This window comes from Lutjanus erythropterus, chromosome 15 (genome assembly GCF_056507025.1).
Source record: "Lutjanus erythropterus isolate fLutEry1 chromosome 15, fLutEry1.hap2, whole genome shotgun sequence".
In the NCBI taxonomy this organism is placed as follows: domain Eukaryota; kingdom Metazoa; phylum Chordata; class Actinopteri; order Lutjaniformes; family Lutjanidae; genus Lutjanus; species Lutjanus erythropterus.
In genome coordinates this window covers 31,406,665-31,423,959 of record NC_139331.1, presented here as the reverse complement: position 1 = coordinate 31,423,959, position 17,295 = coordinate 31,406,665, and the positions used below count along the sequence as shown (strand labels likewise).

Here is a 17,295-nt window from a genome sequence, read left to right as displayed (position 1 = left end):
GGGTTGGATGCAAGATCTAGCTTGTGATAGAAGCATGAAGGGGTTGTAGATTTATCACCGTAATTGCTTCTGGGGTAAAAATCTATCAAAATCATACAGAGGAAATCCCAAATTCTAAACTTCTAGATTGGGACAGTGGCAAATTTATGCAACGTCAAGCTTTTATTTTGTAAAACAAATGTGTAAACTTCCGGTCCAGTACACGCTAACTCTCAGTAGCTCGATGCAGCTAGCTAACAACTTCCTGGGTCAACTTGTACATGCGAAAAGTGACAGCAGCAAAGATCAGTCGGCATACAGCTGATTATATATATATTTGTTGTGTTCACAATTAGTGTGTTAGCTTTCAAACAATATACATATAATATTCGTCTTTTATCGGCGAGTTTTAATTCACTTAAAATGGTGTTTTACTTCACAAGTGCCGGTGAGTAAAACCACAGGGCTGGTAGCAATGTTAGCTTGTAGCCTGGTTAGCCTTTAAATCTGTAAGCATTATTTCTCATTTTATGTGACTAACTTGTGCCTATTGCTTATATTGCTGTTTCATCCGATAACTATCTGTATCTCGTTTTTCTCTCAGTGGTAAACCCTCCCTACACAATCTACATGGGAAAAGACAAATATGAAAGTAAGTTCGTTATCATAATGTCACAGACACACACACCCTGTTTACACACTTGATGCTGTATGGTTTGTCCTGCGTTGACTCTCTGATTAACGTATAACTCTGTTGAATTAATTGATGTTTGTCTTAATTGATGCCTCGTCACCTCTAACTTGCTTCAACTGTTGTTGCAGATGAGGATCTAATAAAGTATGGATGGCCTGAAGACATCTGGTGAGACTTTTTTGTAGTTTTAAAACCTAAACATTGTATTCATTATAATAAATAATCTCTAAGCACAACTAACAGAAATATCATTTTGAATGTTAAAGGGATAGTTCACCCCAAAATAAAAAATACATATTTTTCCTCTTACCTGAAGTGCTGTTTATCCATTTAGATAGTTTTGGTGTGAGTTGCAAGTTTGGGAGATATCAGCTGTAGAGATATCTGCATTCTCTAAAATATAATGGAAGTAGATGGCACTCAGCCTGTGGTGCTAAAAGTGCCAAAATAATTCATTTGGAAAAATTCAACAGCACTGTGTCATCACAGAAATATGATCTGATTGCTCAAGATAATCCAAAGAGAGTAGTAAGGATTTTTTTTCCTCAATTAAACTGCTTGCAACAAGATCTGTGGATTATTCAAGTGCTATTTCATTCCATTACATTTGAGAGATGGCAGACATCTCCACAGCTGATGTCTCACAAAACTCAGCAACTCACACCAAAACTATCTAGATGGACAAATAGCACTACAACTAAGAGGAAAAGTATGTGCTTGAACTGAACAACTTGTCCTTTTTTTTTCGTCCAGGTTTCATGTGGACAAACTGTCTTCAGCTCATGTTTATCTGAGGCTGCCAAAGGTAAGGAGTCAACACATGGCTTGAGTCCTGATAATAAGGAATTAGATTGACTATTGGGCGAACTTAACATCAGTACAAATAAATTTGGTATTGTTTTACTTTATACAGACATATTCTTTATTTATGGTTAATTTACATGAGCGTTGGTCAAGTGCATACCAGCATAAATCAGACAATGATGCTCAGGTTGAGCTTAATTGTACTGAGATACAGACATTTCCAAGAAATTCCTTCAGAGTGTGCTGCTGCTCAAAGAAATGGCCAGATCTTGTTGATTCAGGAGTTCATGTTTTTCTGTCTTGACTGTGAGCACTAAACTGTGATGTAAAGTGTTATATCCCTTTTTTCTGAAATGCCAAAATTTCTCATGCTCTAGGAAATTGTATGCTTGAAACAAAGAAGGGCTGCAAGTCAGGATTATCTCCATTATCTGTTGACCTGTTGAGCAGAGTCTCAATCAATTTCTTGATGAAAAGTGTGAAAAAATGTTGATCATTGTTTCCCAGAGCCCAGGGTGACATCTTCAAATGTCTTGTTTTGTCCATAACCCAAAATATTCAGTTTACTGAGTTGGCATCTAATTGATTACTAGACTAATTTTTGCAACTGTAAACCAAACTAACTTTAATGTTACAAATCATCGACAGATAAATCGATGATGAAAATAATCGTCAGTTGCAGCCCTAACACATAAAAATGGGCAACACACTTTTTTACAGTTTGTTCACAAAATCATTCAGGGCGTTGCACTCATTTGTTCAAGCAAAAAAAGTGGTGGAAATATACTTTAAAGAATGGAAAAAGAGCTCTGCAAAGCCCTGCAAAATTGTCAGACACAGCTCCCAAATTCCAACACCAGAAAGGGTTTCAGGCATTGTTCAACGAGTCACTAAGCACTTTGTTTGCCTTTAGCCCAGTAGGCAGCACTGACTGCACCGTTTGTGTCTTTTCCAGGGTCAGACAATAAATGATATCCCCCCAGAGGTGCTGATAGACTGTGCACAGCTGGTGAAGAACAACAGCATCCAAGGTAAACATCTATTTCTTCATACTGTCATGGTAGAATGTTTGGGATCAGATATCAGCCACATCAACTTGGTGTCAGAATGAGCCTTTTCTTGTCTTCGTTCAGAAATGTGATTATCACAGCTGATTGAAGTATATGCTATAATATTCATCCTTATACCTGCATGCTAAACCTACCAGTGTGGTACCTTTTCTTCAGTGTATGTTAAAGCAAACTATGTTGCACGCTGTCAGGCTGTAAGATGAACAACATCAACGTGGTTTACACACCGTGGGCCAACCTGAAGAAAACTGGAGACATGGACGTCGGACAGATCGGCTTCCATCGACAGAAAGAGGTCATTAGAAATTAAATTAAAGTAAAAAAAAAACAAAAAACACTTTAAACTCTAGAAAAATTACAAAATGTTCAAGTGTTTCAAACTTGTGCACCGTGTTTCACAGGTGAAGATCGTGGCGGTGGAGAAGAAGATCAATGAGATTGTAAACCGTTTGGAGAAAACGAAAGCCGAGCGCTTCCCCGACCTGGCGGCGGAGAAAGAGTCGAGAGACCAAGAGGAGAGGAATGAGAAGAAAGCTCAGCTCCAAGAACAGAAGAAGAAAGAGAAGGAGGAGCAGAAGAGGAAAAAAGAGATGGAGGACCTCAGGTAGGTCACAAAAACTGAACAAAAAATTTCTGTTTTTAATTTCTTTTGGTTGTTTTGGACTCTTATTTTTTTCCAACGACACTGTTGTAGTAAAGCTGGATTGAATTAAATAAAGGTTACTATCTTATCAGACTATACTGTATATTTTTACCTTTAATTACTAATTGAAAACAAGCATCCAGATATTTATGACAGGACACTAAACATCCTGAGCCTTCTGCTACTAAAGCCAATAATTCAAAACTGTCCTGCATACTTTTCATGAAATCATCTTTATATGTATCCATTGTGTTTTGTTTTGTCTCTCCAGGAACTATACTTCACTGATGAAGAGTGAAAACATGAAGAGTAACGAGGTGAGGACAGATCTTCACATCCATATTTTGTTTGACTTCATAAACAGAGAAGGTCAAGAAATCTGACACATATTTTGTAGAAGTCAGAGTTGGAATGATTTTCTATAGCAGGGATGTTCATGAATGCACCACAGGGTGGCATCAGTGTGAAGTAAAAAAAAAGGGGGGGGTCTAAAGCATACTTTTATTTATTTATTATTTAGCTTTTTTTTTTAAATGGATAATTTGGATCATTTGAGATGTGGTTGTATTTCAGCCACCTAAAAACAGTGGTATGGAGAACAAACAAACAAAGCAACAGTACAATGATAAACCTCTTTAACTTGCTATCAAACAGCCTGTTCTCTTTTTTTTTTTCTGTACTGTATTTCTGTCTTATTTTCATCATTTGACAAAGGTTACACAAAATAATAATAAAAATGACTAAAGGAAACACTTTAAAATAATTTAACACAATATAAAATAGTTTGGTTTACCATAAAAGAATGAAAAAAATATATATATGTAAAGTATGGTCGTCACAGTAGAAACATAATTTCTATATAGAATCAGAGCACATCTAACCAGGCTATGTTGATGGTCAGAGGTCCTTAAGATGTTCCCATGTTCTCAGAAAGAACTTCTCATTGTCTTTTTTTTTAAAGTATAAGTTCACTGTTTCATTTGTAGTTCATCATTCAGAATTTGTTTGATCAAATTAAAATGTGAGTCTTTGCTGGTTCTTGCTCAGTGAAATGTCCAGTGGAATTTCCAAAACGTTAATATGAGATCATGTACTGCTTTCCAAAAATGTTCAGAGATGAGAAGGATATTATATGTATATATAAAATTAAATATGTGAGCGTATATGTATAGTGACTGGTGTACATATATAAAAAGGATATGATAAAAATAAATATAAAAGGTATATATGTATATAGATATAGTATAATACAGTATGTATAACTGTATTTCTGTCTATTTATCCATCAATCGCAATATCGTAATATAATATATATAAATGTACAACGATGTAGAGATTTGGAAAGATTTGGTGGGGTCACACTACGTCATTCAGTAAAAGTGTTTGATATCAGCTCTGTTAATGTTCACCACATGTAACTTTCACTTCTCTGCGTGTCGTTTGCAGGATGGTTATGATTCAGACGACTTCATGTGAGATGTGAACACCAGGCAGCAAGCAGACGGAAAGAATCCTCCTCCTCCACATCCTCAGATCTGCTGTCAGGATGCTCCCCCCGCTGCTTTTGCTTGCACAGACATTAAGGAAAAAAACAAAACAAATGGATACCTTTTGCTTTTGGACACTTGGAGCAGAAAGCGAGCCAATAAGGGACAGGCGCCGGGACTTATTCCACGTGCCGATTGGTTCGAGACACGGCTTCTAAACCAAACTGAGCTGGCTGGCCTCTTCATCATGGGATGACACTGTAGACGAAACGCAGGATGCCGAGGATTAATTTTGCAGGAAAATGCTGATATAGGAAAACTGTGTTTGATTGGGTTTTCACTTCCATGTTGACTGATGTTGATGTATGATCAAATGAGTGTTTGGGTGTTTTAATAACCCTGCAAACCTTTCTGCTCATTCTCATAATGTTGTCATTTCTCTGCATGTTCGATTTTATTAAATACAAATCAGTGTATTAATAATTAAACTCACAGTTATAGTTATTTATGTTGACAGTCCCTTATATTAATTTGCAAAGCACCATAAAACAGTCACAGTCCTGAAAGACTTTTTATTGTGTGTACACAAATTTAAGGCTGTGTCTATTTTTATTTTTCCTATAATGCCTGTAGGACAGAAATTATTGATTACTTTCATTGCCAGTTAATCTGTTATTTAACTTGATTAATCAATTATTGTTGGGTCCATAAAATATATGGTGAAAAATGTTGATCAGTGTTTCCCAAAGCCCAAAGGTGATGTCTTAAAATGTCTTTATCTAAAACAGCCTACTGCAGTTTTCAAATTGCAGGAGGCGCAATATTTGTCAAGGGCAAAATGTGTGTCAGAATACTATTTTAAGTTAAATATTGTGTTGCAGAGATGTTTTGGCCTACATCAGATTCTACAGACTCAAGAAAACATCTTTGTTTAGTTAAAATTCTTTATTTTGAATATGTAAAAAAAAAAAGAGAAATAAATAAAACAAACTTCTAAACCAGTAAACAGCAAACCTACACAGCAAAAAGGAGTATGAACACGTATTTGTTCCTTCCCACATTTTTCAACTATTCATCCATTCAGCTTTCCCAATTGTATATAAACCCAGTACAGTAAAAAATATAACCAATTTTCCCAAATCTATGCAAGAATTAAACCCTCTTTAATCAAACCCGCGCCGTCAGTTTAGCTCTTCTGTACTCCCCGGCGTTCAGACAGCATTACCTGACTTTTACCTCCATTTTAATATAAAGCCAGACAGTCAAATCACCTTCACATTGCCTGTGTTAAAACACGTCTCAGACAGTTTTCTGTAAAATATATAGGACCCATGCTGTGGGGTGATGTGAGTCAGCTGCTAAGTGTCAGCTGTTGGTGTTTAAAAAACACTTTTTAAGAAAATTTACGTTTTTAATATGTGCTAAATCAAATAAAGTCTAAAACAGGTCACCAAACAACTATGATGATCAGTGCAACTTTTATCTTTCTGAAAAATACAAATGAACAAGAATGTGCTTGTGCAGGACGATCTTTATTAAATTTAATGTGGTTTTTGACCATTACAACAGTGAATATTTACCAGTGCATTTGATTTTCAGTCATCCCTTTCAATCAGTCCGAGTATGCCAGAATACTATTTAGTGTCTAATAACGGTCCAGTAGCGTCAAAATTAAAGTTTGCCTGAGTGTGAATCAATCATAACATATTGCTTCCAAACCATCAAACAGCATCAACATTAGCTTTTTATAGTGAGCACACACATATTCCAGTAAGATCATATTTTTGTCAATGTCTATAATAAACTGTGTAATGAGATTTCCTGTCTGATCAGTAAATTAACATACGTTTATTATTGTTTGTCTGAAATGTGTCCTTTTGTGTAACTGTGCAGTGAATACATGGTTCTTCATGTGTTCATTGCACAATTACACAAACTTGAGGAGGAACAGCGCACCTCTTGGTTATCATTACACCCCGACATGAAAACAGGAACATGTTCATTGCTCAAAAACAAATATTGGATGCAGCAACAGTAATATTACATGATTTCTCATCAACATTTGCAGATATCAACAGGCAGCGTTGTGTGAGTCCGTACAAATTCAGGAACCCTTAAAGGGACAGTTCATACCAGCTGTATGAGGGACTTTTCCATGGTCAGTGTAGCGTCAGCAACAAAATTATAGTTACTTAAAGCTACTTATAGCTGCTTCTGTTTGTGTTGTTTCTGGACTGTCCTTTTAAAACACCGAAATAACAATAACACAAACTAACTCGCTGAACGAGGCAGCGGCAGACCTGCAACTCCAATGTTCTGTGTCTGGCTGGTTTGGAAAGAGCAATATTTGACTTTTATAACCACGTTTTTCTCATCGCAAAGGGCTGACTGACAGCAAGGTAAAGCTGTGAAAATATTCTAAATATAACATACACTTAAACTGAAATCGATTGCTTCATGTTGTCGATGTCGATGAGAATCAACAGTAGGTAATACACTGACTATTGAGAAGTACCTCACACAACTCTACTTGAAACAATCTAAACTATTCCTTAGAGGTATCTTATTTTGATGTTCTCCATGTTGCATCCTCTCATTTGCTGTCCTACCACCTCAGAACAACCAATATCTATTGATTACTTCTAAAACGGGAGTTGAAATTGGCAGAACAGTTAGTAAAAGAACACTGAAGTGTTTTTTGTCCACCATCCTTTAACAGTCTCAGACCACAGATGTGGTGCTCTCTGGATTGATTCGAACCGGCCTGGTGCTCTTCCTCAGGTCCTGCAGCTGTTTGGCCGGCTTGCCCACTCCCTCCTCGAACCTCCGCTCCACCACGGGCAGCACGGTGTCGTGGAGGAAGGTGGCGTTCTGCATGATGAAGGCTTTCTTCTCGGGGTCCTGCTCGCAGCGCAGGCTGTAGTCCACGTGCTGCACGGCCACCAGGATGATCTCCCGCAGGCTCTCCAGCAGCACCATGTGCAGCTCGGGGAAGTAGAGCTTCAGGCCTTCCTCCAAGAAGCTCATCATCTGCTTTGTGAAGGCCACCACGGTGTAGCTCAGGTTCACCCAGCAGTCGTCACCGGTGTACTGCTCGAAACTGCCCATGCCACAGCTACGCATCTCGTCCTACAGAGAAAGATTAAAATAGTTATGTTTAACATGATAAAAGTAACAGTGATATAAAGAGTAACTACAGTATTTTAAAATCTAGGCACTATTTTTTAGGGTCCAAATGGCTAACAGGCAGGGTGGGAAATTATTACCAGCTTGAGCTGATGAATTTTAACGTTTATCTGTCAGTCGCTGGTGGATGTTCACATATTAAAAAGTAAATTTCCCACCATTAATAGGTACAAAACGTTTTGTAATAGGACATCGCCTCAGCCAGCAGATACAAAACAGGCAGCAAAGGCTGCAGCGTAAACATTGGTGGAAAATGCAGCTGTCAAAGTGCAGCCACGAAAAGTTTTTGTTTTATCAATGAAAGGCTCAGATTGTTATTTTAAGTGTTTGACAACATTATGGAAAGAATCATTTTTGTTAAAGAGACATTATACAGCTCTCTCTCACAAAAACAATAGTTTTATATCACAGAACACAGGAGGTGCTGGTTTACCGCTGCCTAAGCTGGACAGTTTCTTTGTGTTATTGAGTAACTTTGGTGTTTTAAAGGGTTAGTTTGGATCTGAACATGTTAAAACACCAAAGTTACACAATAACACAAACTAACCAATCTTACTCTTTGAAAAAAGGTTTCTCTCTGTAGGGATCCTTTCCATAATGTTGTCATATTACTTAGAATGAGAATCTGAGCCTGTCAGTGGCAAAAACAAAGATGTTTAGTGCCTTGACAGGCTGATGGAGCTGCTGCCCTCAAGGATTATGTTGCAGGCCATTTCATGGAGCTACTTGAACAATTCCAAAACCTCTCTTACCTATCATTGTCATTTACATCCCAAATTAATGTCAAAATATGGCCAAGATTTTAAAATGCCAGAATTGCACTTTAAAATATAGTAGCATGGAAGATCAACAAAAAAATGAAAGAAAACAAAGTCACAGAAATGGAAACACACACAAAACAACACAGAAGCCAAATGTACCTTGAGTTTAGCCAGAGCCTCAGGGGTCATGAGGTTCATCCTCCTCCACATCTCCTCAGAGTTTCGGTGTTTGGTGGCCTCCATGATGATGTCCTTGTAGCTCAGCAAGGCCGCCTTGATGTCTTTGACCAGCAGGGACTGCAGGGTGAAGGTCAGGTCCAGGCCGATCTCAGTCAGCTGCTGACAGTGCTCCTTCGCCACTTTAACACACTCTGCCGCTGTTGACAGGCTCTCCTTACTGTCAAACACCTGAAAAAGACAAAAAAAATCCCCACTTTAACAGGATATTTTTTACAATTTCACAAGAATAAAGATACTTTTGCAAACCAGTACAAGGTATCCACAGTTAAGAGTCCACGTCCTCCACCTACCTGCTTACTGAAGGCGTCCACAAACATCCTCATGGCTGATCGGGACCAGACCACGAAGGCAGAGTAGCATCCCGTGTTTCCCGCAAAGTCCATCTCAAACTCCTTGGCCGTCTCCAGCAGGCTGGTGAAGAAGATGTTGCAGAGTTTGTGGATGTAGAGCAGCGTGGCTCCCTCTATGCGAAGCTGCCGTATGGCCGTCTGAACCGCAGCGGCTCGGTTCTTCAGAAACAGCTCACAGGCTTTGGTGGACTGGCCTGAAACACAGTTGAAAACAATTCAAATTCAAAACAATCAATTTGAAGATATCACCAGGAGGAGGCTGTAATAGACTTTTTCCCTCCATTTTCCTGCATCTTATAGACTAAACAATTATAATATTTAAAAACCTAACACATATAAATGTGTGAAACATTATAGGCACTATTTATTCATCTAAAATCACACTTTAATAGTTTCAAAGGTCAGAATCTTAAAGTACTTACGTTAAGTAATTGTTTGCATACTGTGTCTGAACTAGATTTAACTATTCCATGCAAAATTAATGCAAACAGTACAGATGTGGGAAGAGAATGAGAAACACTCCACTTCCTTAATGACACTGTGGTTAAACTGTGCAGCTTGTCAGTGTGAATGAGTAAGCGATAATGTACAGTGAGTGGGTTGTTATCACAAATTATTACACAGCTTTGTTAAATACTCAAACCTGACCGGTCAATTACACCATTCTACAAACTGTTATAACTGTAATAGCAGACTGTTGCTACGGACACAGTTCTTATCATAGACTCTAAAGGACCAATAAAATAATTTTTACATCAATAAAATAATTTTTAAATGAATATTTTATGTCAATTTTTTTTAAGTAAGGAGTCGTGCAATATGCTAGATAGTGTACAGTGAGCAGGTCATTATTGCGAACTTAACCCCAATGGAGTGGTGCAGAACTTCAACGTCTGCTGTACAGACCTTAGAATGCTGTAACTGACCAATCAAAACAGAGTACTGTACGAGGTGCAATGTAATAATGTGAAATAAACCCCAATGGAATGGTGCAGAACTGAGTATTAACAAAGCTGTGTAAAATATTGTGAAGTTGACTTTTTTGTTGAACTGTGAGGTGCTTTTACAGAAAAAAACAAACAAAAACAAAGCAGGACCTAGTCTGATCAGCTGGGACACGGCCCTCCGTGTGGCTTTAGGTCCTCCTCGAAGAGACCGATCTGGAGACAACTCAAACACCAGGACCTCTGTCAGCTGCCGCACGCGCTCGTCCACCTTCAGCCTCAGCTCTTTGACCTTCGGGGTGACTGGCTGGTCTTTCAGATACCCGTTCAGCTTGTCCAGCAGGTCCACGGCGCCCTCAAAGTCTCTCTGAGCGATGCAGACATCCAGGTCCTCCGGCAGCTCCTGGATCCACTCTAAGCTGAGGTCCACACTTTCCTCAGTGTCTGCCGGCTCGTCATCGTCCACATCAAAAGGATTGGTGGACACCTCAGCTCTCACAGGAGACGTGGGGACCTCCTCCTCTTTCTTGTGCCTGTCCTTGGTGACTTTGCTCTTCTTGGTCTCGTCCAGGATCTCCAGCCACTCCTTCTTGATCTTGCTGTTCTCCGCCTGGAAGATGCGGCTCTCTGGGAACATGAGGATCTTGAACATGTCCTTCATGGGAGGGTTGTCCTTCACGTTGACCACTGCGAAGCTCTCCAGGTCGTACAGCGCATTGTATTTGTACTTCACAGTTCCTCTGCGGTTTGGCAGCCAGGTAGCGATGAGGAGACAGTCGTTCATGAGGAAAGCGTGGACCTTCTGGATGGGGGACATGTTGTCAACATCAAACTCCACAAGGTCTCCATTGTAGACAAGATGTCTCCCTGGGGTGTCCATGATGTTTTTACCTCCCTCCACCTTCTCCAGCAGCGAGGTGAGCGTCCTCTGCTTCACCTCCTCTGTCTCCTTCGGGAAAGCAGCCTGCATCTCTTTGGAGGTCTCATCCTTGTCTGTGGACAGCAGGGCCTGAGTGATGCTCTCCATGATGCTCTTCTGCTCCGTCAGGATGTGACTCAGCTGGTACATCTCGCTCTCCAGATACGAAATCTCTTTGGCCGTTTCGATGAACTGTCTGTAGTTCTTGTAGACATTTTTCTTCAGGTTTTGAGCCGTTTCGTCGGCCAAGTTTTGGATTTTCTGACGGTGCTCCTGCAGATCCCTGTCGCCATCGGACTGCTGTGACAGCTGCTTCACGTAGTTCTGCGGGTCGAAATTCGGCGATTCGAGAAGCTTCCGAAGTCGGTTCCCCGTTTCCGACATCGTCTACCGTGTTTTTGTTCACTTATTTAGAGGAAATGTTGACAAATTAGTGTTAAATGTAGACAGAGGAAGAGTTCATAGAGGATTCTCCCTTCATATCCGCTTTCAACCCCAAACAGGAAGTTGTAAACTGGTTTACACCCTGAAACGTCACGAGACTCGGAAAAAGGTTCGGGTCTAAAGGGAACTCTAGATTTGCGAGACTCTCGCGAGATGTGTATAAGTTGTTTGTTCATTCTGCAATTTGTACAAATACATTTGGTTTTATAGCGTCACAATGCTGGTGTAAAAATCTACTTAAGTTTTGGGGTGAAAAAAACTTGGTCATGGTCCTGGTAAACTCGTGGTTTGGTTAAAAATGATCAGTCTCGCGAGATCCTTCGTTGGGGTTCCCTTCTAGACACCACCATAAAAAAGCTGGCCAACAATCGCATGAAAACAAATATTTTTTAATGAAATCTAGTCTGTCCTCATATAATTTCAAATCTAAATAATATATAAGAATGATCGTGTTGCTATTTTATTAATTTAATCTTTAAACTACAAGAGAATATCCCCGAGAGGTTTGAAATTGACCAACTACTTAAAACGACGAAGACTACAAATCCCAGAATTCATGTCTATAATGTCAATAAGCGAAAGTATTTTTTCAAGTTTGCGAGAGTTACTAAACTTTAGAGCGGAAAACGTGTCATAATAAAAGCAAAATATTACCACAAAAGTCATTATATATTTTGCAGAACAACAAATTGTTGTACTTTTTAACTACATTAATAACAAAAAAAATAGCTGTACTATTATGGAATTACATAAGGATTTGTGACAACCTTACTCTGAAACAGAAGGTGAATAGCTCTGTTATTATTCTTACGTTATGGTGAGCAACAGGATTCACCTTTACACAAAATCACAGAACCTGTAGGACCATCCCTCAATATCAGAGCAAATTCCTTAACTGTAACAGGAAAACTGAAATGAGAAAAAAAAAAATCATATTATCTCTAAAAGATGACCACTGTTTTTGTCAGACGTTTTATTTTGAAATCCATACCGGCAATTGTTTGGTTGTATTGTGATGGACTCGACACTGCACTGTTGGCGCTGGCGTCGGACTGACAGTTAGCAAACACGGCCGTCCAACATGAAGATATGACTGTTTTTTAGCCGAAATCATGAAACAAATCCAAGTATTTCTACGGATAATATTTTAACAGACTGTGTTGTGGCTCCAATGAGTCTGTCACTTATCTGAGAGCCACGTACCAGTTACGTTAGCTAGTTAGCTTCAGCAAGCTAACACAACGTTACCAAGGCTACGTAACTATTAGCTACCTCACCTTACATCACCTCTTCCACTGTTTCTGCTGTAATGGATGATGATTTTCTGCTCGCCATTCAACTACAGGAGCAGTTTGACAAAGAATACGAGACTTCGTTGTTTACATCAAACGGATTTGAGGACAATGACCTCGGACAAAGCAACAAGAAACGGAAAGTGGAGGTAGCTGGAGGTGGCAGCGATGTGGTTCCTTACTGGAAGCCGGCTGCTCAGCCCGAGAGGCCGCTGTCCATCGTGGACGAGTCCTGGGAGATGCTGGACCCCAACCCCGATGTCAGAGCCATGTTCCTGGAGTTCAATGACATGTTCTTCTGGGGGAAGCTCAGCGGGGTCGAAGTGAAGTGGAGCCCAAGAATGACACTGTAAGTCCCTTCATGTTAGCATGTTTTATTGTGTTGTTTTTGTTGTCAAAGGCCAAAACCATACTGACTTATAATGCCGTAATTGAAGATATAATAATCAAGTTTTTTTGAGGTAGTGTCATGGTTTAAATCAGTTTTTACCAAACCTTTTCATTTCAATGATCCCCAGAATAGATGTACTTTAGACCTCTAATATGAGGGGATTATATATTAACCAATCAGTCCCAATGAGAATCTGTTTTTTTTAGGTTTGAAGATAAACTCTTCAAGCCTATCAAAGTAAGATCACTATAAAGTACAATCAGTCAAAATGGCCAATCCTTAAATAACTCAGTAACCCTGTGCTCCTTGCTGTGCTGTGCTGCAAAAGATCTTTCCAGTTGGATTTATGATTGTGTTTTGTGTCCTGTCTCTAACGTCTCCTGCTCCTTCTATGCTTCTCTCACAGGTGTGCTGGTGTGTGTTCTTACGAGGGCCGAGGTGGACTGTGTTCAATCAGACTCAGTGAGCCTCTGCTGAAGCTAAGACCGAGAAAAGACCTGGTGGAGGTGAGGTGGATAGTTACACCTGTCTTACTGTTCCTCTGGGGTATTTTAGCAGGGGAAATAATCGACTCCTATCCCTTTTCAATTTGCAGTAAAGAGAATTGCTTTCATCAAAAAATCTTGTATCAAAGAAAAAAGAACAGCTCTGAAAATTTACCACAAAACTGAATATATTTATGTTTTCTTTACACTGGTAAAACAGCTTATTATAAGATATGACATGTATACAACCAGTTTACTAAAAGTGGGATTAGAGGTTAAAAATTCAAACATTCAGAATACATAAACAGATAAAGAAAAGTATAGATCTCATAAGATACACCTAAAATTCCTCTGATATATAATAACAAACCTTCTGATATCCCAGTTGTGGATTTGTTTTGGAGCTGGAAAGGCAAAGAAATAATATACATCCTTCCTTTTTTCCCACATTAATCATTATTTCTTGTTTCCACAGACTCTCCTTCATGAAATGATTCACGCGCTGCTGTTTGTGACCCAGAACAACAGAGACCGAGACGGTCATGGCCCTGAGTTCTGCAAACACATGAACCGGATCAACGCAGCCAGTGGGACAAAGATTTCTGTAGGTGTCCCTTCTGTGACATATTTCAAGCATTTAGCTGATGCAGAGAGTGCAATAATAACACAACCATCTGAAACGCGTCCCTCTGTCCTCTTGTCAGATCTATCACAGTTTCCACGATGAGGTTGATGTGTACCGGCAGCACTGGTGGAAATGCAACGGGCCCTGCCAGAATCGCAGGCCTTACTTTGGCTACGTGAAGAGGGCCATGAACCGGGCTCCATCATCTCTGGACCCCTGGTGGGAGGACCACAGGAGGACGTGTGGAGGGACCTACACCAAGGTCAAGGAGCCTGAAGGATACGGCAAAAAAGGCAAAAAGGACGGGAAGACGGCAGAGAAGAAGGCCCCAGGAAATGGAAAGTCTTCAAGTACAACTACAGGTGAGGAGCGTCTTCCTCTGCTGCATGTTCTGCTGTAATGTATCTATAAATCTGATTGTGTTTTCTCAAAATATTCTTAGATGTAAGCTTTGGATAAGAAAACACATTAAGGGGACGTACAAATATAATTAATGCTATGGCACAGATAAGGTTTTATTGACAGGTACAAAAAGCCATATTATTATTATTGTATTATTATTGAGTCCAAGGACAGAAAGGAGACATCAGCCACAGCCTATCTCATCCTCGAAAGTCTCAAAAGTCAAATTCACCAACAAGTGTTGAGCGGTAGCGATCGTGTAGGGAGCAATTAGCTTGTGCTCATCACAGCCCTGTGTTCATGGGACTGCATTTGTGCATGCAGAGCAATAATGGTCCTTTGCAAGGATGCTTCCCCACTGTCGGATACTGTTCTACATGCTCATATCACATGCACATGGCTGCTTTTTAAGTGTGCAGGCCGCTGAGGAGGTCTATTTCTTGCTCTTAATCAAGCATTTGCTTCTTTGATCCATGATCCCATGCTACTTCTTTTGTTATGGTTGTAATGTGAGAGATAAGCATAGCAGCAGAAATTACAAACTTTATGTTTAAGCTTTTACATGAAGCAGTGGTTTTAAGTTGAGTTTATCACTTTTCACCACGTTTTATAGCATCCTCTCACAGCGTAGTTAAATAATTTCTTTGTCTGAGATCTCAAAGAAACTGCCTGACTCTGACTTTGTGCCTTTTCCTCTCTCAGGTTCTGGATCTCAGGACATTAGGAACATTATCCCATTTAGTGGCAAAGGCTTCCTACTTGGAGGAAAGTCACTGCCCTCCACGTCTTCCTCCCCATCTCAAAATACACTAGTGCCTTCTGTGACCACAGCCTCGTCCAGCCCCCTCTCCTCTCCAAAGAAACTGTTCACCCCTTCATCTCCTGCTAAAAGTCTCGACTCTCCTGTTCGCTCTGCCCCGGATAACAAAGGAATCTCTAACTCCTTTCCCTCCATCAGACCAAGTTCTTCCACAGGGCAGAAGCCACCTATAAAGAGGTCTGTGAGCAACACAAGAGTTTTTGTCAACATCAACGGCTCGCCAGTGAGAATCACCAAACCCCACAGCAGCAGCAGCCAAGAAGCAAATAAAGTCAAACAGAGGTCCATTGAAGACCTCTTTAACAGCACAAGCCTCAGAAAGTCAGTGAGTCAGTCTTCCACCTGGAACACAAACACCAAAAGAGATTCACTGACATCACCAACAGCGAGCGCTGCCTCTGCTTCCCCCTTCTTTCCTAAACAACAAAATAACCAATCAGCTTCTAGTCCCAGTAAGTCCAGCCAATCAAATTCCTCTGTAGTCTCGCCAGGAACCAAAGGCAGCCCTGCTAAACCAACACTGTCCAAGTATTTCAGTTATTCTAATGGTGACAGCACATCAGGAGCATCAAGGAAGAGACCGTGGGACGACCGCAGCAGTTCAGCGTCCATCTCCAACTTCTTCCAGAAGACGTCAGGCAGCGATTCAGCAGCATCAACAAAATCGCCTGCAATGCAGCAAAGAACTGCCACTGCCACCATCTCCTCCTCATCATTCTCTAGTACTTCCTCCCTCCATTCCTCTGCAGGACAGACCACTTTAACCTCCTCCTCTACCTCCTCTTCTTCATCCTCTCCCCTGATGGTCAGCTGTCCTGTATGCCAGGCGAAGGTGCAGGAGTCAAAGATCAACGAGCATCTCGATTCCTGCCTCTCTTGAATGAGGAGCAGTGGCTACTACCAGATTAGATTGTTTTCTTTGTGGTTGTCAGTGTTATCTCACTGTAATAATGAGAATTCTTCTCACACGAGTGCCTGTCTGACAGTTTGTGCCTTAGAGAGAAGGAAGAGCAAGGTTCAACTGTTCAGTTAACTGACTTTTACTTACGTACTCAATTATGCCATTTTCATCAGGCAAAACAAAACAAAAAATTCCAGTAAATTCTGTTTGTTGGTTGGTACATGTTTGTGTATTGTACCAGAGACTGAAGCATTCTTGTCTTAACTGTGTAGAATGTTTGAAGGGTGACATTTCACATTTCACTTTGTATCATACTGATCAGTTCTGAGAAAAATCTCTTCAATCAACCCTTACTAAGTCCCGCCCCTTTCTGCTTTGCGCTCCAGTTGGACAGCCTCTGGACGTGGCAGCGCTTTTTTCCTTTCCTGTTTCCTGTACTCTGATATGCTGCATTCCAGGCTTGTCTTTGTTGAAAAAGACAAATCTTGAAGATGGCGAAAAGAAGTTGCTGGAGGACTTGTAAAAGCCACTTTTTAGGTTGGCTAACATTAGTAAAATGCATCAGTCAGTTGTAATGAAAACACAGGTGCTGACGTCACCATCAGCACCGGACGGAAACTATCCAGCTAATCTACATCAATTGTTAGCTAGCTATTTACATCTAGTAGCTATTGTTAGTAAAATGCTAGATAACTAGATAGCTAATCCACCTCAGTCGTTAGCTAGCTAGTTACATCTGATAGCTTATGTTAGTTAAATGCTACCTAACTATATAGCTAATTACATCAATATCTAACCAGCTAGTTAGCATTTTGTTTAATTTAGCAAAAATAAGATGCTTTTACAGGTCCCCTAGCA

General features: G+C 40.2%; 3 protein-coding genes across 3 annotated transcripts; 2 read left to right on the top strand and 1 right to left on the bottom strand.

Moving 5' to 3' along the window:
• The first annotated feature begins 232 nt into the window (after nt 1-232).
• Nucleotides 233-5,181, top strand: ccdc25 (coiled-coil domain containing 25). Its single transcript, XM_084737423.1, has 9 exons — nt 233-427; nt 584-631; nt 802-841; nt 1,427-1,478; nt 2,433-2,508; nt 2,739-2,842; nt 2,949-3,151; nt 3,462-3,507; nt 4,637-5,181. The coding sequence occupies exons 1-9, from the start codon at nt 403-405 to the stop codon at nt 4,664-4,666; spliced, it is 624 nt and encodes a 207-aa protein (XP_084593549.1). The 5' UTR covers nt 233-402; the 3' UTR covers nt 4,667-5,181.
• A 1,726-nt stretch (nt 5,182-6,907) lies between these two features.
• On the bottom strand, nt 6,908-11,589 carry exoc8 (exocyst complex component 8). Its single transcript, XM_084738084.1, has 4 exons — nt 10,312-11,589; nt 9,155-9,408; nt 8,784-9,032; nt 6,908-7,806 (listed from the first exon to the last, which is right to left on the bottom strand). The coding sequence occupies exons 1-4, from the start codon at nt 11,459-11,461 to the stop codon at nt 7,399-7,401; spliced, it is 2,061 nt and encodes a 686-aa protein (XP_084594210.1). The 5' UTR covers nt 11,462-11,589; the 3' UTR covers nt 6,908-7,398.
• Nucleotides 11,590-12,525: 936 nt separating this feature from the next.
• On the top strand, nt 12,526-16,421 carry sprtn (SprT-like N-terminal domain). Its single transcript, XM_084738037.1, has 5 exons — nt 12,526-13,162; nt 13,611-13,710; nt 14,165-14,293; nt 14,394-14,676; nt 15,419-16,421. Exons 1-5 carry the CDS (start codon nt 12,831-12,833, stop codon nt 16,414-16,416), a joined length of 1,842 nt encoding a protein of 613 aa, XP_084594163.1. The 5' UTR covers nt 12,526-12,830; the 3' UTR covers nt 16,417-16,421.
• Nucleotides 16,422-17,295: the final 874 nt, after the last annotated feature.